Source organism: Echinops telfairi, unplaced genomic scaffold (genome assembly GCF_000313985.2).
Source record: "Echinops telfairi isolate 266 unplaced genomic scaffold, ASM31398v2 ScPeMD7_70;HRSCAF=299, whole genome shotgun sequence".
NCBI lineage: Eukaryota > Metazoa > Chordata > Mammalia > Afrosoricida > Tenrecidae > Echinops > Echinops telfairi.
This window is the reverse complement of record NW_022103968.1, coordinates 43,613,555-43,634,762: the sequence shown is the minus strand read 5'-3', so window position 1 is coordinate 43,634,762 and position 21,208 is coordinate 43,613,555. Positions and strand designations below refer to the sequence as shown.

The 21,208-nt window shown below is 43.4% G+C and overlaps 1 protein-coding gene across 1 annotated transcript; it reads right to left on the bottom strand.

The window, feature by feature from the left end:
* Window positions 1–14,384: 14,384 nt before the first annotated feature.
* Window positions 14,385–20,718, bottom strand: MBL2 (mannose binding lectin 2). Its single transcript, XM_004701368.2, has 5 exons — window positions 20,620–20,718; window positions 19,464–19,620; window positions 18,725–18,841; window positions 15,458–15,526; window positions 14,385–14,844 (listed from the first exon to the last, which is right to left on the bottom strand). The coding sequence occupies exons 2-5, from the start codon at window positions 19,609–19,611 to the stop codon at window positions 14,474–14,476; spliced, it is 705 nt and encodes a 234-aa protein (XP_004701425.1). The 5' UTR covers window positions 19,612–19,620; window positions 20,620–20,718; the 3' UTR covers window positions 14,385–14,473.
* Window positions 20,719–21,208: the final 490 nt, after the last annotated feature.

The following is a 21,208-nucleotide window of genomic DNA, read 5'->3' as shown; positions in this document are numbered from 1 at the left end:
CAGTGTCATGGGGTTGATTCCAACTCCCAAGCCCCGTAAGACAGAAGACAGCTGCCTCAGAGGACTCCCAGGCCTCTACTCAGCACAGAAGCAGACTGCCACATCGTTCCTCCACTGAGCCTCTGGGGCCGAAGGCTGGCCCCTCTTCTGGGAAACAAATGCTTTAACTGCTGTACCAAGAAGGCTGCTCTTTTTTCAGTCAGAAGTCTGGAAATATAAGAAAAGAGTTAATATCTCTATCTCTACCTATATATAATGAAATAATACACTTGTCTACAGATTAGTAAAATGAATAAATCCTTGGCAGGACAAGAGTGGTCAAAAGAGAGACAAACTGCCAATGTCAAAAATTAAAAACAGATGATCCTAACAGATAACTATAGATACCAGAAGGATAAAAGGCTGCTACAAACATTCTGGTAGCAATGCTTCTCACAGAAAATTGGAAGGAGTTTATAGTCCTATGAATTATTTCTATAGGACAATTACATGTGAGTGAATTGGTCATTAAAAGTAACCCTATCAAGAAATTGGAAGACAAGCCTTCATCAGTCAGTGAATTGCTGCCTTTAAGGAAAAACGGCTATCAAGCCTCCATGGAATAGTGAGTAAAGAAAGGGTAAGCATGTCTCAAATTGCTTTATGAGGACAGCATGCCACTGATACCCAAATCTGATCATTATCTTAAGTGGCTAAGTGGGAAAATGTACAAACTAACCATCTTTATGAGCTTTCATAGAAAGGACTAGAGATGGGGGGGCGGGGGGGTAGTGTGAGGGAGGGGAGCAGAAAAGGAGAGGAGGAGAGCATTATACTGTTAGGGGAAGCCAGTAGCACCCTCGAACAGCCAGCAACCAATAGTCCATTACAAAAAGAATGCCTAGCTACACTGAACTTCTTGAGGACTTCTAATTAATTAATTAATTAATTAATTTGGCTGTAGGACCTCAGTGAATTAAAGAATTGCCACTATTTGTTTTTTCAGCATTTATCGAATGTAAATGAGCATGGCCTACAGTACTAGGGCTTTAAAAAAAAATCGTAATTCACGGTGTTGAAGACCCGTTCTTAGATGTCAGCGTTCCTACAGGCTAGGGAGCCTCTCTGGGACCCCGTAACATGTTTCCTTGTATCCGGGGGTCGTCTGGGAGCCCTCTTTCTTCTCTTCTACCCCTCAGATTGGGACCATCTTCTCTGCTGCGGTCGCGCTGTTAGCCACTCTATGACGCTTAGGGAGGAACTTTCCATGAGAAGGCCCTCTTCAGGGTGAAATGAAGCCCTGCATTTTCAGGCACAGGGAGAGACGTCTATGCTGGAACTGCGCATGAGTCTATGGGTAACCTGAGCTAGTGCGGAACCGGGCTGTGAGAGTGCTTCCCGGCCAGAAAGAAAGAATCTCACTCACTGGCTTCAAGTCAGTCCCGACTCCCAGCGACCTTATACGACAGACAGGCTGGAAGTGCTGCCATGGGGTTCCAAAGCTGTACATCTTTATGGGAGTAGAAAGCCTCCTCTTTAACCCTTTTGATCACCTGGTGGTTTTGAACTACTGACCTTCTGGATAGCAGCCCAACGGATAGCCACTATAACACTAGAAATAAAATCACGTTCCCCCAAAACTGAGCAGTGGGATTTGTGCTCTTCTCAGCGAACCTTCAGCTCACTTTCCAACATCTGATTTCCGTGTCCACCAGGAAAACACAGGGCTGGGGAGCTCACTCCCCTACTAAAGATGGCCCAGAAACCAGTGCAGTGAAGAGAGGAAACGCGGCTCCAGGATGAAAAAGCCCAGAGCAGATGCTTGCAGGTAGACCAGAGCTCCTTCCCCTTTGGGCAAAGACTTTGCTACAACATTTTGTTCTTTCAGTCACTGGGTGAGAGTACTGATCCTCCAGGGCACTCCTCCTCCGGCATCTAGAGTGGGGCCAACTTTCAGGAAGAAAAGTCAACTGGTGGCCCAGCAGTGAGTCAGGTTCAAAGTGCAGTCATGGTGACAGTGACTCCCTGGCATTTCTTTCTCCAGTGTGCTCAGAGTTGAACAGTCAGCTGTGTGGAGAGGGACCTGGCTAAACTGCAGTAAAAGCTCATTTGAGAAGGTGACATTGTCACAAACATTTCTTTTTCTGGACAAAAGGAAGATGGGAAAAGAACTGGTCTATTTAAATTACAGTTTGGGCAAAGAATATTTAAAGTACCATGAAATGCCCAAAGAACAAGCAAATCTGTCTTGGAAGAAGTGTATCCAGAACGCTCCTTAGAAGAGAGAATGGCCAGACTTGTCTCACATAATTTGAACATGTAATCTCCCAGGAGGGCCCAGTGTCAGGAAAAGAATTTCATGCTTGATAAAATTCAGGGTATCAAAGCAAGACCCTCGACAAGACGGATTGACACAAGAGCCACAACAACGGCCTCACACATCAGAAAAGTTATGATTGTGGTACAAAATGGGGTGGGGTTTTCCCCTGCTGGATGTAGGTCTATTGTGAGCTATAAAAGACTAGAATGGCAGTGAGTAATTAACAAGACTTTGTAGCAATATTTTTTTTGCTTCTTTCCATTGTATATCGTTGTAATAGTTAAGGTTTTTGTTTCTTGTCTGTGCCAGGATTCTGTTACTTGTTTGATTAGAGACACACAGTGGCCTTCTTGATACTGCTTGATATTTACTGATACTGTTCTTTGCAAAGTATGTGTGTGCTATAGGTAGTAGAACAGCATTTGTCAACTACCATCCTCTTTTTTGTTAAATTCTAAAGATTCATGCTTTCAAGAATTTAGAACTAGAATTGCATTTAGGTGTTATGCATTCTCCTCCCAGCCCACAGAATATCGTTAAAAAGATCTTAGATTTTGATACTATTAAGGAGTCAGAGGATTTCATCCAATTTAATCTTCTTAATTTTTTCTTGTCAGCCTCTGAAATAAAAACGATTATACTTGAAAGCATTCAAAGTAATTTGCAAGATTTACGTGCAATTGCAAATGCTGAACAATGTAAGATTCACTCACAGCAAAGCTGAACTAGGCATCACTTTCTTAATCATAAAGTTTACCTAATGAGTTATAACACCATCTGAAAGTCTAAAGAGGCAGAATGAACATTTTGATTAAGGAGTTATATACTAGTTAAACAATTATCAAGGGAAAGTTTACTTACCAATCAGCTAGAAAGTAGGAAAGTAGGAGTGAATGAGCAGAACAGGATGAATGTTTATTTAGAAGCTTTGTGAATACTGTATCAACATGTGTGTACAATGTCTTAATAATATATATGGTTTTCTGGAAACCAGATACATAGTAATGATTTCTATTCACGTTATACTTTTAGCTTTAAAAAAAATTTTCATGTTTTTCACTTAATTTGCATTTCTAGCAGTAAATATTATTTATATGCCATACAAGCAAAATTTTCCTGAAGATAATTTAAAAATGGATGCAGCAGTACATCAGTAGTGAAGTGCCAGAAATTCAAGTGAGATTCAGAAGAGGACATAAAACAATGGGCATCATTGCTGATGTCAGACTGTTCCTAGCTGAAAACAGAGAATATTAAAATGATGTTTACCTGCATCTTGATTATAAAAAGGCATTTTACTGAGTGGACCATACCAGATTACAGATAACAATATGAAGGATGGGAATTCCAGATCACTGAATTGTTCTCCAGTAGAATCTGTGCACAATCCAAAGAGCAGTCATCCCAAGAGAAAAGGGGGATAATGTGGTTAGAAGTGGGGAAAGGTGTGTGGCAAGGTTGTCTCTTTCTTACCACACTTTTTCAGTCTGCATGCTGTGCAGTTAACCCAAGAAGCTTGGTTAAATAAAGCAGAACGAAATATTAGGATTGGAGGAAGGCCCATTAACACCTTAATACACAGATAAGACCATTTTGTTTGTCAAAGTGAGGAGGATTGAAAGGACTTGCTGATAAATATCAGCATGGATTATAACCACGTGTACAGAATACAAGAATCCTCACAGCTCCACAGTAAACACATAAAACATCGAAATTGTCCATTATTTCATTCTACGTTGGATCCACAGTTAATGCCAATGGAAACGTCAATCAAAATCAAAGATGTTTTATTACACTAGTTAAATCTGTACCCCACATGTGCCCCAGTAATGAAGAGTCTACATCTGGGGTTTGAAAGCCACTAGGGAGAAATAATAAACAAAAGAATTGATTTGGCTTAAAACAACATCATACAAAAATTGTTATGAGACTACAGATACACTCCTATGTAGTGCAAAATCACTTGGATGTATTGTGTTGCATTGCAGTTATCCATTCTTTCATATTCTGGCATCCTTGCTCGGTAAACAAATTGAGGCAAGGAGAAGAGGCAACAGTAGAACACATCTATCAATAGTTTTCGAAAAGGAAGGCAGGGAAAAGGCATGGGCTAAGATGCAGGGGCTGGGCTCAGCTCAAGTGACTGAACTGACCCTTGAAGGGGCAGGAAGACTCCAGCCGCAGTCTTTCCCGGACTGCCCAAGGACAAAGCATTTGAGCAGCTACATCCAGTCAATGCCAACTTCAAGGACAGGGTACAAGTGCCCCCTCTGAGCTTCAGAGATGGTAACTTTCTATGGGCATAGAAAGAGGCGTCTTTCTCCCAAGGAGTGTGTGGCGGTTACACACTGTGGACTTTGTGATTCGCAGCCAAACCTGTAACCACTACACCTCTGGGGTTCCTCTGCCAGGGGCAGGGGCAGGGGCAGGGGCAGGGGCAGAGGGAGCTGAATAAGGTTTAGTCTGCCAGCACTTCCAAGTCCCCCAGGCTAACTTAGATGCCTGGGAGAGAACCCCAGACCTCAAAGCAACACACAGACATAATGCACGAAATCATCTTCTGTCTCCGACATGTACCATAATAAAATTCTGTTGGAACTGTCAGCTAGCCATGCCCTGGACCCTCTCTCCTCCTGGCTTTTCCGGCTCTAATTGCGATTGCACCTACCCTGTCAGAAATGCATGAGGAAAGTGTGTTGTGTTTGTCAGATGGCAGAGCGGGGGGCCAATACTCCAGGACCTACCACATATTGAAGATATTCTCCCCAGTGCCACAATCCCTTATCCTTCCAGAAACATGTGCACTACCTTTTCTTACCAGGTCAATTCCCTAACAACCGCTGTGCTCCGGGAGTGGTGGGTCCTAGACATGCTGGCAGCCACACAAACCAGAATGTGTGCCACGCTCAGGAGAAACTACTGCTTCTCGCTAAACCAAACAGGCCAAGTTCAAAACCACGTTCTTCCCTTCCTGGAATAAGCAAGGAGATGACAGGCTGAAGCCACATATGGATGGAATGCCTCTTCTGGGGGATTGTCCCGGGGCTCCTGGTTGCTCTCTTTTCTGAGACCCTTGGTCTCTATGCTCCTCTTGCTTTGTTTGGTTCTGAGAATTTTAATAAAACCCTTTTCCATTTTATCTCTTCCAGTTGGAAGCAGTGCAACTACAAATAATTGTACAGCCACACCCTCTAGCCTAATCCTCAATGTCCATCATCAGGCTGCTCCAAATTCCATACAGCTCTTTCACCACAGCCCCTTACCCCAATAGGGACTGAGTGGTAGCTTCCAGCAGAGAGCAGCTACAGAAGGGTGGTCCTCAACCCTCGACTTCCACAAGCCTTTGGATGGTATCACTCGAAGGGGACATGCTAGCGAGATAGATCTAGAACAAGAGGGAGGAGGGAACAGTAGAAGGAATCCCAGCACAGAGGGAGGGGGAGGACAAAAAGACACATTTCTTTATCAATAATTTTCAAACGAAAGGGCAGAGAGAAGACAGCCCCACAAATTACTGAATTGACCCTTGGAGCAGTAGGAAGAATCCAGCCGGTATTCTAGCTGGATCACAAGGACACAGCATGAACTTGGGATGCACTTGCATTGTCTATTAAGGGGGGAGTGGGGGGTGAATACTAGGAAGAGCCAGTCAGTAGTGGAAGGTTTGCCAAATAGCCAGCCAATAACAAAAGGTCCCCCATCAGACAAATAAAAATGCTAATTCTCTATCCAGTAGTGCACCCTCAGACTAGCTAGGCTATCTGTCAGCACATTTCATGCCTATGTTATACTTTAATAAACTCACTTGCTCCATTTTTCTTGTCTCTATTCTGAATGTTTCCTTGCAATTAAGAAAATAATTGAGAGAGGAAGATCCTGAAGCATCCAGTCCCGTAACCCACCCATCTAGCCCTCTTGTCCCGTGACAGTCCTCATAGAATGTATAATGAAAGAACAGGAGGACATTATGCTCGTCAACTCTGACCAGATTCATTGTTTGATGCAATGCTGCATATGCCCAGTAGAGGACAGGACTGCCCACACATTTTCTACCAGAAATCAGTCTGCCTCATAAGGTTTGTTTCTGGGATCCTCAAGGGGGAGGATGTGCTTCCACATTTCCATTCTCCACTACGCCTTTAGAAGGTTCATTAGAGCAACCTGAGAGGACAGGAACAACCTTTCCTGTTTGTTATTCCATCTATGTTTGAAGAGAAAAGTCCTGTGGAGATGGGTTCTCAGTCTCACTATGTTTCTCCAGGCCTCCCTGTATCTGTGCCTCCTTGCCCAGGGATCTCTCCTTTCTCATCACTTATCAATGATGGTCTTTTCTTGCAGGAGGGGCCCATGTAGTACGCACAGCACTGCTTTTCTTGCAGGAGCCTCCCCTGCAGTGCGCACAGCAAATGCTTTCTCAGCAGACAGTCTCTTCTAAGGCATTCAGAACTTTTAGGGTATGGACCCAGGACCATGGTTAATAAAGGGCTAAGGGGACATTGGTCTTAAAATAAAGACAGGAATTGAAGTTCTTTATCAAGAGAAGGTTGTTTTCCCCTAAATATTATCACAATTCCAGGAAAACCTCTTTATCAATTATTACTCAGATTAACTAAAAGAAAACTCACTACCATCAAGTTGATTCCTGACGGATAGAAACCCTATAGGACAGAATGGAACTGCTCTATCTTTTTCCTGCTGAGCAGCTCAGGGGTTTGAACCATTGACCTTGTGGCTAGCATCTCAATGAATAGAGGACAATGTAATATATAGTACAGAGTGATGTGTGTATGTGTGTGTGTGTGTGTATGTGTATCACTGCCCATTGAATCAAATTCAACTCACAGTGACCTTACAGGACAGAGTAGAACTGCCTCTATAAGTTTCCAAGAGTGTAACTGCTTACAGGAGTTTAAAGCTTCATCTTCCTCGAAAGAAGCAGCTGGCGCTGTCAAATGTCTGATCTTCACGTTAGCAGCCCAACGCTTAACCCAGCAGGCATGACTCTGCTCTGTCCTGTAGGGCCACTATGAGCTGGACTCTAGTATAGCTATGTAGATCATATTTATCTATACCATACGGTTATATCCTATATACCTATACTCCATATATATCTATATCACACACATCTACAGAGGGATCGACACAGTGCCTGTAATAATGGGTTCAAACATAACAACAATCCTGAGATGGCTCAGGACTGGGCAGTTTTCACCCTCTTCTGTGTCGAGTCGCTGTGAGTCAAAACCAATTGAATGGTACCTAGCAATAGTACAGGGGAAATTTTCCCAGGTCTTTTTGTAAGACTATAACTTTTCACAGGAGTAGAAAGCCTCCTCTTTCTCCCAAGGACCAGGGCTCCAACTCAGAAATCCTACATAGGGTCATTGTGAGTCACAATCAATTCAATGACAAAAAGTTGGACTAGTCTTAAAGGTGCTGCTGTCTCTCCCTTCAGTTGTATAGAAGGCAGTGCTGATTGGTAATGTGAAGAGGCTATTGTAATGCCCGAACTATCACCACCACTCCATGCAATATGTTTGAGAGACAAGCTTCTAGATGATTAAATTTTTGTCAGAAGAAAAAGTATAAGGAGGCTGGATGGTTTCTCCTACTCACTCGACAAAGTAGTGAAAGAACGGTCTGAGCACACTGCTCACCATTTACAAGACTTGAAAGTTGCCACGTGTGTGCTGATAGAACAGAGCACCAAACTCACCACCATCAAGTGGATGCTCACTCACAGCAACCCTATAGCGCTGGGTAGAAGTGCCTCTTTAAGGGAGAAGGAAGCCCTGTCTCTCTCACACAGAGTGGCTGGTGGTTTTGAACTGTTGACCTTGAGGTTAGCAGCCCAATGCTTTAACCACTATGCCACTAGGTTTATGGGACACATTGAATCAAGGTGAAATTCTAAGTCTATCTTGCTACACAGTAGAAGATATACAAAGGCTTAAGGAAATTGAAAAGTTAGCATAGATTTATCCAATGGGACTCACAGATTCACCCATGAAGTGTCCAGAGAAAATAAATTGGTGCAAGAAGCCTCGGTGACCCTGACGTCCGTTGTGATTGCTAATTTATGTGAGTCAGATTTGGTGGTGGAATCTGCCTTATCTGAATCGAGACATCTAATTACAACATGGCTGATTGTGATCAAACTGGGTGGTGGGGGTCAAGGGCAGTACTTGATCATCAAAGACATGGTAGTCTAGTTACCATGATGGGTCACAGAATCAAAGCAGTGATTAGGAGAATCTGATTTCTGGCACTGGCTGCTTAGTCATGGCATCCCCAGGAATCAAATTGATGGGAAATCTACCATTTACTTGAGCTGTCCAAATGGAAGACCAGGTGAACAGCAGTCTAGCTGGAAGCACCAAAATAGATAGCAAAGACCTTCGATCAATGTTTACACTTGAGGCTGTTTACAGACCCAATATCCCTCAACTGAAGGGGAACCTAGATTTCCTTGAGAAAGGTCGCAGCTACACTGCTAAAAATGTACACTGTTCTTTTTTTGCCCATCCTTCTCCAAAGGACCTGAAGTCTCTTTTTTGAATCATTGTATGGGGGGCTCATCCAGCTCTGTTCCTAATACACACACACAGCCATTGTGTCAAGCTGAAGTCTTTCATGATCGTGATTGTTCTTTGAGGAAAATGGAAAGGTCAAACTTGGGAGCGATTCACGGACGCAGTGTCACTGCTGCCCACCAGTCAGCCTATGAGCACGTGGCTGGGGGTAGATGCCATTGAGTCAGGTCCAGTCTCAGCATAGAGACCATGTATGATAGGGACACTGCCCAGTCCTTCGCCAGCTCACAATTGCTCTGTTCGAGCCCATCGTTGAAGCCACCGTGTCAATCCATCTTTTTGAGGGTCTTTCTCTTTTTGGCGCCCTTTTGACTCTACCAAATGAGATATTCTTTCCCAAGGACTGGTCTCTTCTGACCATGTGTCCAAAGTATTTGTCCTATGATTAAAAAAAGAAAGAATTTGGAGAGTGATGGTGGATTATCAAAAACTGAGCCAGGTGTTGACTCCAATTGCAGCTACTGTGCCACATGGGGTTTCATTGTCTGTGCAAATTAGTAAATCTCCTGATATTCCATTCCTAATCTGGCTCATGCATTTTTCTCCAAACCTATTCTAAAGGATCAACAGACTTCAGTTGATTAAGACTGACAAGAAAATTGCACTATCCACCTCATTGGAATAATGATTCTGATACGATATCATAATTCAGTTCACAAGGACATTAATTTCCTTTTCCTTCAACAAATGTCACATGAGACCATTACCTTCATGAAATCATATTAATTAGACCTAGTAAGGAAGAAGTATCGATGACTAAAGACTTATCAATAAAATACCTGGGTGATATTGGGTGGGAAAATAACCCAATAAAAATTCAATCATCTGTGTGATCATAAGGTGTCGATGGGATCAGGTATCAAGCATCAAAGAATAAAAAATCATATCATTGTGAATGAGCGGGAGTGCGGCATGGGGACCCAAAGTCTATCTGTAGGCAACTGGACATCCCCTTACAGAAGGATCGCAGGGAGGAGAGGAGTCAGTCAGTGTAGTGTACCAACCCTGAAAGATACAACTTTCCTCTAGTTCTTAAATGGTTGCCCCCCCCCTCCCCACTATCATGATTCCAATTCTACCTTACGAATCCAGCTAGACCAGAGGCTGTACACTGGTACAGATAGGAACTGGAAACACAGGGAATCCAGGACAGATGAATCCCTCAGGACCAGTGGTGAGAGTGACAATACCGGGAGGGTGAAGGGAAGGTGGGGTAGAAAGGAGGAACCGATTACAAGGATCTACATATAACCTTCTCTCTGGGGGACGGACAACAGAAAAGTGGGTGAAGGGAGACGTCGGACAGTGTAAGATACGACAAAATAATAGGAATTTATAAATTATCAAGGGTTCATGAGGGAGGGAGGGCAAGGAGGGAGGGGAAAAACGAGGAGCTGATACCAAGGGCTCAAGTAGAAAGCAAATGTTTTGAGAATGATGATGGCAACAAATGTACAAATGTGCTTGACACAATGGATGGATGGATGGATTATGATAAGAGTTGTAGGAACCCCGAATAAAATGATTTTTTTTAAAGAAAGAAAGGAAATGTTTAGAAAATAATGATGTCAACGTATGTACAAAAATGCTTGATACAATTGATGTATGGATTGTTATAAGAGATGAAAGAAAAAAAGAGCTGTAAGAGCCTCCAATAAAATGATCTCTTAATTAAAAAATAAAATAATTTAATCCTCTTTCAATTCTGTGACATTTCTAAGGATCCAGTGTTGTGGGGCTTGTGAAGATAATCCTATTAAGTGAAGGATAAGTTGTTGGATCTGACCCTTCCGAAAAGTGACCCAAAGCCCTTAGGGGCTCAGAATTTGGGTAGCGGTGTAACTCATTTGAATGGGGAACTGTTTATGGGAGTAGAAATCCCAGGTTTTTTCTCCCTCAGTTGCTGGTTGTTTCAAACTGCCTACAATGTAGCTCACAGCCCAACAATACCTAACAATGACATCACCAAGGATCCTCATGAACCATCAAGTAAATGTCTCGCTAATCTGTGGAGGCTTCACAAGTCTGAAATACATAGTCCAAATGTCCACGTGGAGACTTCTCACTCACATCAAATTCGGTTGTTGACATACAAGATTTCAGAAGCCAGTGAATCCTGTCAGGCAATAATCCGCTGGCTCAAGGCTCAGGAACCAGAAGGCAGTCAGAGGCCAGTCAGATGCAGGATCTTGAGTAAGAGAGCCATCTTTGCCAAAGTCGCTCAGCGCTGCTACAGACACACGAATGGCTTCAAGTGAAATAAGCAGGTCTTACTTCGTTAGCCAAGCAGAGGAGCACACAGGGACCCACATAACCCAGATGGCTAGTTGTCTTTGAGCATGGGAGCTGCCATCGAATTGCTATTTGTCACTGCGTGACAAAGGGACTAGTTTTTTGTGCAGGGTTAGTCAGAAAGGAGGTGGTCACAAAGACGGTGTCTTGCTACATATGGGATTTGGATGGAAGTGTGTTTTCTGACATTCTGATGCCCAAAGGTTAGGTAGAGGCCACACTGATCAACTCTGTGCAGGTTAGGTGGGCCAAGTATAGTCTCTGCCAGTTCTGTGACCCCAGTCTCCTGATTTTTTTTTTAATTAAGCAAAAAATTAGAGGTTGCTTATTGAGAGAACAGCTTTCAAAAGGAAGTTCGTTCTTATTTTAACACAGCTATCAAAGGTGAGAGCTCATTTGCAGGCCATACCCCAAAGGAAAGTAAGGGTGATGATTTGAGTCCTATCCTCTAGCAAGGCAGGGACTCCAGATATTTCCTACCTGAATCCTGCCCCCTTAGTAAAACAGATAACTCACTCCAAACTGGGGTTATAAACACAGGCATAGACGGTAGGGTTTTTAAGACATTACCAAACCAAAAACTATGGCTAAAAGAGGCATGAGGTGGGGGGTGAGAGCATTACTGTCAGGTAAGCATGTTGCTGCTAACTGCAAGGTTGGTGTCTCAAACATACCAGCTACCCTGTCAGGCGGGGGAGACGAGGCCATCTGTCCCTGTGAAGTGCTACAGCACACCGTCGTCCCTGATGAACACCATTCCTCCCTTCAGTATTCTCCCTCACATCCAACATCTCACAGAACTCACAAACTATCAAATAAGTGACTCACTCATTTGCAATTGGTAATTGTCCCCGATTGGTTGGTGTCTGAGTGGGCTCCAGCAGGGTGGAAGAGAGAGGCGGGTCTGAGCTTTGCCTTGTAGGAAGCATGCTTGGACAAACGAGAAGTTGGATTCTCTTTCCCCTCGCCTAGCTGGAGGAGGTCTTATGTCACTAACTGCATGAGAGTGGTCAAGCTAGGGTATGAAAGAAAGATATTCTTAGAAAGAGACTCTTGTTACAGGTGTCTTGTAATGTAAAGGGAGCCTGTGCCAAGGATATAATTAAAATAGTTCTAAAAGAGTCCTGAAGGCAGCCTTAGTCAAAGTTTCCTAGAAAGCTTAAAAGAGTTTTAACCACCATTTCTGGGGAAGAAGAGGTTAGGAGTGAAATACCCCAAACCAAACCCAGCCCAGGGCCAACAAGTCGATTCCAAAGTGAAAGGACTTGGTATGGTTCTTCTGTCCAGCGTCTTTGTAACTTCCATCAAGTGAACGGATGGATGGACTCTCACAGCTAATGGATAGCTGGGGATTAGCATGTGTTGGTTTTGCCATTTTGCTGGCTGTAACTGAACCATCTCGGAAACAACGCCAGAGCAGCCCAGGACACGAAGAAAGAAGAGCCATCAGCATAGAGTGCAAGATCCTGCACGAGATCTTTGTGGGAAGGGGTGACATTCAGCATGAACTGTCAGAGCACCCGAGGTGGCAGTGCGGAGACCTGGTGATGGATCAGTGGGCTACCCAGACCACAGGACAGAGGAAAGCTGAGGGCTGGTGGCAGGAGGCTGACTTATAAAGTGGAGTATCCTCTGGGCATTAACCAGTCCTAGAGGAGCTTGGTTAAGGGGCTCAAGCACAGAAAAGGCTACGGGAATAAGTGGCCTCCCCTGGTGTAGTGGGGAGAGGTCAAGTGTAATCACGACAATATTCCCTTACCTTTCCTGTAAGAGATGCGGCTAGGAATGGAAGCTGCTGGAATCAGTCACTGAAAACCAGTACGGTAAGTCTCTGTACCAAATCATCAAATTTATTCCCGCCCCTTAACCTATCTTCTTTGTGGCCTCAAAGACGAACCAATCAAGTGATTGTATTATAATCAGTTTATTCCTTGGACTATATCTGCTCTGTTTGGAAGCTCTTTCTTTAGAATTTTCTACTCTTTTCCCCCCTCTCTTTTTCATAACCAAATCCCAATAATCTCACTTAATGGATTGAGTGATATTTGTGGATGTTTTTATTATTATTATTTACTATAGCATAGTTTATGTAGACATGGCTGAGTACTTTAAGATTTTTTTTTAAGATCGTTTTTGCTGGAACTCAATCAAGCACTTTAAAGTTATTATTTTATTTAATTGTCTCCTCACAGCAATAAAAGCCTGAGACAGAGAGGTTAAGCAGATAGCTTTAGATTGCCATTACATGATAGAACTGTGGATCTAATTTAGATAAAACTCACTCAGGAGAGGATGAGACATGACTGGAGAGTGTCTCCTCTTGTTATTCACAGGGTCAGTACTACCTCAGTCAAGCGGGCTCAGTAGTACCTCAAACAGCAACAATGAACTAGAGAGACCATACTCATAAACGCTTCCTCATATCGTCTCTGGGAGCTTAGCACAATAGCAGCAGACACATCCCAGGTGACCCTTCGCTCCTGGATCTGGGGATGGAGTGACCGAATGGATAGCCTTTATTTTTATTAGTGTCCATGATTTCACGCCTGCTTTGGGAAGGGATGTGACTTTCTTTCACTTGCCCACTAGGCCAAATTCCTCCACATAATTTGTTTCATTTTAAATCTTCCATTTAGGAAATTGTATGTGGAAAGAATTTGAATGACTCGATACATCTTCAAGAGTCATGGTTATTGCTACTCCCATTCAGGGAGTGGGGAAGGGTGAGAAAGGGGGAATCCATCACAAGATTGGATATAAAGTGCCCCCCATCCCCCAAAGAAGACAAATAACAGAAATGTGGGTGAAGTGAGACAATAGACAGTATGATACAAAATAACAATACCAGAATCTAATTGATCAAGGATAAACGAATACGGGAAAGTTGGGAAGGAGAGGGGAAAGAAGAGCTTATAACAAGGGCTCAAGTAGAAAGTGTTTTGGAAATGGTGATGGCAACATATGTTCAAATGTGCTTGATACAATTGATGTATGGAATATTATAAGAGCTGTAAGCGCTCCCAATGAAATATTTTTTTAAAAAAAAGAATAACCATGATTATTATTAGTTGATTAACACTAAATTAACACTCTCATTTTGCTCCTATCAGCCCCAGCCTCTCTCACTTCCATGTCCTCTCATTCAACCGACCCTCCTGATGTTCTCCAACCCCAATCCCCACAAAAGAGAAACTCAACACTGAACAGGGGAAGTAGGTTTATCAATTCAAGCAGACTGCGGACCTGTGGGGTACAGCAAAGGTGACGGCGCTTTGAGGGGCATGCTCCTTCAGAGTGAGAACTCACAGACCGCCATGAAATTGGAATTGCAGGAGACGTCATTCCACTTGCCATCCTTGAGGAGGATGGTACAGTCTTCTCCATTCACGTCATTGGGCTCCCCATCATTCCAGTTTCTGTAGGACAGTGGTCTTCCTTTCAGATCCACAAAGTGACCTTCCTTGGCCTCATCAGTGATTCCCAGGTAAAGCTCTTCCCTGGCCAATTTCTGGATGGCCGCGTTCTCTGCAGCATTCATGGGGGTGGCCACAGAGCCCTGGTACTGGGCACACAGAGCCTTCACGCTTTGGAAAGTCATCTTTTCACCATTGGTCAAGAATAGCTTATTTCCAGCCATTTTCCCCAGCGCGAAGGTCAGCACTGAAATATAAAAAAGTAGGTGACAGGGCCTTTCCTTGAGACCCATCCTGAAGTGTTTCTCTACGTATAGATCACATTCAGTATGACAGTTAACTTTGAGTTTCAGGTCAATTCTTTTCAGTCCAAAGATGTCCTGTGACAAATTTGAAGCAAACCTACACTCGAATAATTACAACAATGAAACTTTCTTTTTACCTGAAAATTAAATTGAACTAGGTTTTATGTGTTTTCCTATGTTAAATCTCTCAAAATGATCCTTCAGAGGCCAATTAGCAGAAAGACCCTTGTTCTTTGGGGATCAGAATTTTTTGATCCACGTAGTTGAGAAACACCCGGAAACATAGCCTCTGGGCCAGAAGTCAGTGACCGAAGGGTCAACGGTCCCACTTTCAGGGGCCTCAGAGCAGAGTACACAGAATTTGCCAATTATTAGCTCCGCGCATTTGAGCAATTTTGTCATTTCTGTTTGCCTCCTTTGTGCCAAAGAGGAAGTTGTGAGGATTTCATAAATTCAGAACATACTGACATTCCTTTTCAAAAGTAAATGGCTTCAGTGAGTTTGTGTTACTTTCCCAAGCCCGCAGCTATCTGAAGAGTAAGAGGGAAGGCTTACACTTCTTGACTCGGTCCAGTTCTGATTGTAGCGCTTGTCTTTCTGAGGTGGCCAGGGCACTGTCGTAATCTGCAAAATTAAAGCAGGGCAAAGAAGCACAGTTGAGAGGGGATATGTAACTGTGTTATCTGTGGAGATGGGACTTTCCAACTCAAAAAAGTGGTCACTTTTCCTCTAAGACTTTATGTCCTCTGGTGAAGAATGCTGGGTTTACCCGCTCATACGTAATAAAAGACTGCCATATGCTCACTGTATTAGACAGTTGAGCTAAATACAATGCTTCCTAAGAATAAACATGCACATGACTTTGTTGTTCTCCTGAAAACCCTGCAGCATTAGCGGTCCATCTGCTTGCAGAAGGAGGATGCTGTGGACCTTTTTAAGGGAGCTCACACTGCTGTTAACACGGTCTCAAGTGCGTGACTTTATATTTGGCTTAATTTTTTCTCTTATTTGCCCTTGTATCCATGTCTTAAAAGTACACACCCAATGCAAGTGCTGGTGATGTATAAGAGAAAAGGGAGAGCAAGTGGAAATTTTAAAGTGATCAGAAAGAGGTGAAGCACCACTAGCCACTTGAACAGTTGTTAGGCTTCGTGTGTGTGTGTGTGTGTGTGTGTGTGTGTGTGTGTGTGTGACATTTACTCACAGTTAGCAGTACAAATCGCAACCCACTACCCCATCAGTGCTGTAGGCATTCAGCACTGGGTTTGTCTTGGTTTGTTTGCTTGCTTGCTTTGTTTTTCAAAGAAACAATTCTTAAGACAGTTTCTCAAAACTCAAACCCACTGCATCAAAGTGGATTAAAACAGAGAGCTACCTGCAGAACAGAGCAGAGCTGCTGCAGAGAGTTTCCAAGGCAGTAAATCTGTCCAGGAGCAGAGGCTCACTTTCTCTGGTAGATTGCCTCGTGGCTTTGAGCAGCCACTATGAGCAAGCCAATGCTGAAACTACTGTGCTATCATCAGGGCCTCTTTAAGATAGTTTACTTTTATGTATTCAAAATATATACATATTTATAAAAAGATACAAAAGAATAAAGGTCATGAGTAAAGATTAATACTATCATTCTGTCACTGTCTTACATGCCTGAAAAGACATTCCTGAGTTAAAATTATAACATACTGTACACAGATTCTCTTTCTTCAATATCACATTGGTTATTTTTATTATTCTTTCATTATTATTATGCACTTTATTGTTGTTTGAGATGGTTTAATATCCTTGGAAGAAAATTTTAAAGGTTTTCTATGCATTCCCACACTCTCCAGTCTGTGCCACCCTGCTGACTCCAGAGACTCCATAGGACAGAGTAGAACTGCTCTGATGAGTTTCTGAGACTATAACTTTTTAACAGAGTAGAGAGCCTCTTCTTTCTCCTGAGGAGTAGCTGGTGGCTTTGAACTGCTGACCTCCCATGTAGGTCCCAATGAGTAACCATTATGACACTGGGTCTCCTTCTATAGACACAGAAAGGTAAAATATATACTATAGTCATATACTAAGACAAACATCTAAATGGCATTAAATAACTCCTCCTAATTATTCCAACTTACCTACAAAGTTAAAGTACAGATTTAGGAAAGAATCTTGTTCATTGCCTGAAGATTGCCAGTGCTTGCTTATTGAAGGGAACAAGACAAAACACAGAGATTCTACAAAGAGAGGATGCGTATCTATTTTCACAGAGACAAAAACATCACTGTTTGCAATCTGTTGAACTCATCTAAAGATACTTTCTGCACACACACTTGTCCATACTCAATTCAAAACACACGCAGTCCCTGATTCCTTAGCATGGTGACTCTCCTTAAGCCATATTCTTCATTCATTTTTTTCCATATAAATTACCTTATCAAGGTGGAGAAGAAATATCTGGGGGAATTATTATAAGCTGATAAATACTGACTAAAAGATCTAAAGGTTTTTGTCTTTTGTAAATTTTATTTATTTATTTTTTACTGAATTCATTGTTTATTGTTTGTTCTGTGGATCAGTAAACCAAGATCTTGTGAGTTTTCCATGAACAAAGCAGGGAAGGAGTGCAACACGCTATGTGCATAGATGTACAATAGATATGTAGATGTGGGAAAATGGTCTCAATCAACTGCAGATCCTCATGTTAACAAATAAAATTTATTTCTTCATATCTTAATCTTGGCTGACTTGGTGACTTGCTTTTTGCCCACTAGGAAGTGGCAGAAGAAAGACATTATATATGTTCAGAACCTTCAGGAGACTCTGCAGGTTCTGCTACTCGGAACTTTATCAACATCCCCCTGTGGACAAGCCCGAGACACGCTGATGGAGAATGAGAGATCCTTGACGCAATGACCCTCATTGCTCCAACCCACAGCCCAACAAGAGTCATGTTTGTGAATGAGACCACTGATCATCAGTTGACCATAGTCACATGACTGAGCCCACCTGAGAACAGCAAAGAAACAACTTGGTTGCATCCAATCCAAAGTGCTGCACTACAGAATTGATATTTTGGGTTTATTTATATTTTTAATAGCCATTGTTTTAAGTCACTAAGTTTCATGATAGTTTGGTATCCAATAAAAATTGACCGGCATATCATGTATACTCTAAAAACAACCCAGCCAGTTCCTGGCAAGTCAATTCTGATTTGTTACAACCCCAGGGGTGCAGAGCAGAGATGCTCCAAAGGGTTTTCAAGGCTATGCCTTTTGGGAAGCAGTTTGCCAGGCCTTTCTTCCAAGGTATCCCTGGGTGGGATCAGTTAGTAGTGGAGCACTTAACTGTTTGCTCCACCCAGAAGCCCTCTTCTGATATTGTTGCTTCTCATTCTCTTGAATCAGAGCTTCATACTGGATTATCTCAGCTGAGGAAAGCCACGACCCAACTCCTCCGAATGATCGTGAAAGTTCTGTAAGTCTACACCAGAGGTTCTCAACCTGTGGGTCGCGACCCCTTTGGGTGTTGAATGACCCTTTCACAGGGGTCACCTGATTCATAACAGTAGCAAAATGACAGTTATGAAGTGGCAACAAAAATAATTTTATGGTTGGGGTGGGTCACCACAACATGAGGAACTGTATTAAAGGATCGCGACATTAGGATGGTTGAGAACCACTGGTCTACACGAAGGCACCAGTAAGAATCCCCTTGAGAGTGCTGCGGTCGCTGGGCATGAACACATTGCAGTGAGACAGCAGGAGAAGGTACGCGCTGCCCGGTAGTCAAGAACTATCTGCATCCTGCGTGTCCTCAGCCCAGATCTTCTTTGGCTGAGTTGCTTACCTGAGTCCTCTCCGGGATCTCCTTTTGGACCCCTGACTCCTGGCAACCCAGGAGGTCCTGGGCTTCCTGGAGGTCCCAGTTTCCCAGGAGGACCCTGCAATCCTCTGGTCCCTTGTCCTGTGTGAAAACACAAAGAACAGGACTCAGCACGTGTGTCCTTCCTCTGTTTCTCCAATGATTTGATGCCCAAGCTCTTCCCAGAAGAAAGGAGATATTGACTCAAGGCCAACTTTTATGAATCACTGTTTACAATGAGCTAGAGGTAACCTACAGAAGAAAGAACCACCCCTCCCCCATGTCCCGTGGGGTGGTAGAACTCCCATATGTCATCAGCTCTTCCGTGGAGGCCTGGATGCCAGACCTCTTGAGCCCTGTTTCTGTTTTGAGTCATAAGTGTAAAACACAAAACAAAACAAAAACTCACTGCAATCAAGTCGCTGCTGACTTATAACCCACCCTACATAGAACAGGGTGAATTGCACCACTGAATGTCCAAGACTGCAATTGTTCATGGGAGTCAAAAGTCCTGGTTTTCCACCCACAGAGAGGCAGGTGGTTTCAAACTGCTAACCTTGTAATTAGCAGCCCAGAATGTAGCCGCTATGCCACCAGGGCTCCTGTGTATGAGTAGAGTTAAGACAAATACAATCTGCCTAATTGCAATGTAGGACATCCTCACATTTCCAGGAAGTGTCTGCTGGAAGGTAGAGTCACCTGGACAGAGCAGCCCATCCTGTACCTGTTTCTCCCTTTTCGCCCTTGATGCCTGGGGAGCCACAGGTAACCACATGGCAGGTCTTTTGGGCATTTTCACAGGTTTCTTTTTCTGAGCAAGATGCGGTTATCACATTCAGGAGAAGGAGAGAGAGTGCAGAAAACAGGAACATTGTCCTCACCTTGGTGTGGGGAAAATCAAGGAAGATGGCATTATCCCATCTAGTCAAGAACACACAGTTACCAGAAGGACTTGTGTCCCGTGACTTGCACAGGACAGATCATTGGCCTCCAGACTTGGAAAGCAAATCATCCTGTAACATTATGTTATGAGTACTTTAAAAAAAAAAAAAGCTAAATGAAATGATCAGCAATGGGGGCCCAGGTAAAGGGACAAAAGGTCCTCCAGCCCCTGGTGTTGCTGCTGAACCACTGCCAGCATCCTTCCTCTATGAGAGAGCATGGGGTGACACCGTGCCGGCTCACATATGACAGTTGAGCTGGCGGTGAAAGGAGGTTTTTTGCGGGAGACCTGTCTTTTCTCATCCCATCTCTCTCTCTTACGCACTTCCCATCTTCATAGGCCATTCCCTTCCTGGGTGATCATTTACTGAGTGAGAAGTATGCCATCGTAGGCTAATGTTGCAGAAAGGAAATATCCAGATACAGACCCCAGATCAAGCTATTAACTTGAGTTTGCTTCTTCTTGATATTATTATTTTGTTTCATTTTCACTGTAAGGGAAGCTTGCATCCAAATAATGTTCACCAGAAGTTTATCAGTACCCTGGCCTGGACAGAGTGACAGATCCTTCTCTTATTCCTGTTCAGGATTCCCTGACTTCTGTGATTCAAACCTGGAATTCCACTCACCCCTGCTCCCACCAATTTCTCACTCATCATTCCACCTGTACTTTAGAGTTCCCTTCCAACAGTCACTGGCCTGGGAACTTCAGGAACCCAGGCCCATGAGCATAATGTTTCCTTCAATGTCCCCTTTGAAAACAAAGGCACAGTCTTATTTACAAGTCATTTGCCATATCTAGGGAAGTCACAGTTGCCCCAACACCAACAGAGAAAAAGATACCTTGGCCTTACTCTCGCTTGTCAGCCACCCTCCCACCACCCTCAGCAAGTCTCCTCTAGGCCTGAAAGTTGACCCCAATACCATTTGTGACTTACTGGAGCTTCTACAGAGCAGAGATGAAATCATAAGAAAACTGGCCTTCCAGCCTGGGGATGTGGTTGATGACACGGACGGAGGGAGGAAACTAGACTCAGATTGTGTGACCCAATCAGTTTGATGAAAAGGGATAGTGCTGGCCTGGCCTTCAACCCCTAGATTAATAAATAACCCTCCGGACTGCATTAAACTCCTTCTCAGTGAATTCCCCAGGGATATCCTGCACAATAGTAAGCTACATGATTTTCTGATCCAACATGGACAGTACCAGTCCATTTCAGGTCACTAACACCTGGAATACCAACCGATGTGCTCCCATTCATTTTTAATCCCTTTTCATTTTCTTACATACATACTTAGAATATTCCAAGTCCTAATTACTAATTGGTGCTCACAGTAGTTTCTTCTCATTGTATGTCATGCCCTATCAACACACGAAGGTCTCTAAGGCTTGGCGCCCACAGATTTGACTCTATCTGCATCATCATGGTTGACTCTACACTGAGAAGAGTCATATTTGGAGTGCCTTTCACTTGAGGGGCTGATCTCTGGCACTGTCTCTGACAATGTGCTGCTTCTACTCCCCAG

Coding starts and splice junctions, on each gene's coding strand:
- MBL2 (XM_004701368.2), bottom strand. CDS start 19,611: ATGTTCCTGTTTTCTGCACTCTCTCTCCTTCTCCTGAATGTGATAACC. Junction 15,527..18,724: donor AGATCCCGGAGAGGACTCAG/GTAAGCAACTCA, acceptor TTAATTTTGCAG/ATTACGACAGTGCCCTGGCC. Junction 14,845..15,457: donor ACTGGACCGAGTCAAGAAGT/GTAAGCCTTCCC, acceptor TTTATATTTCAG/TGCTGACCTTCGCGCTGGGG.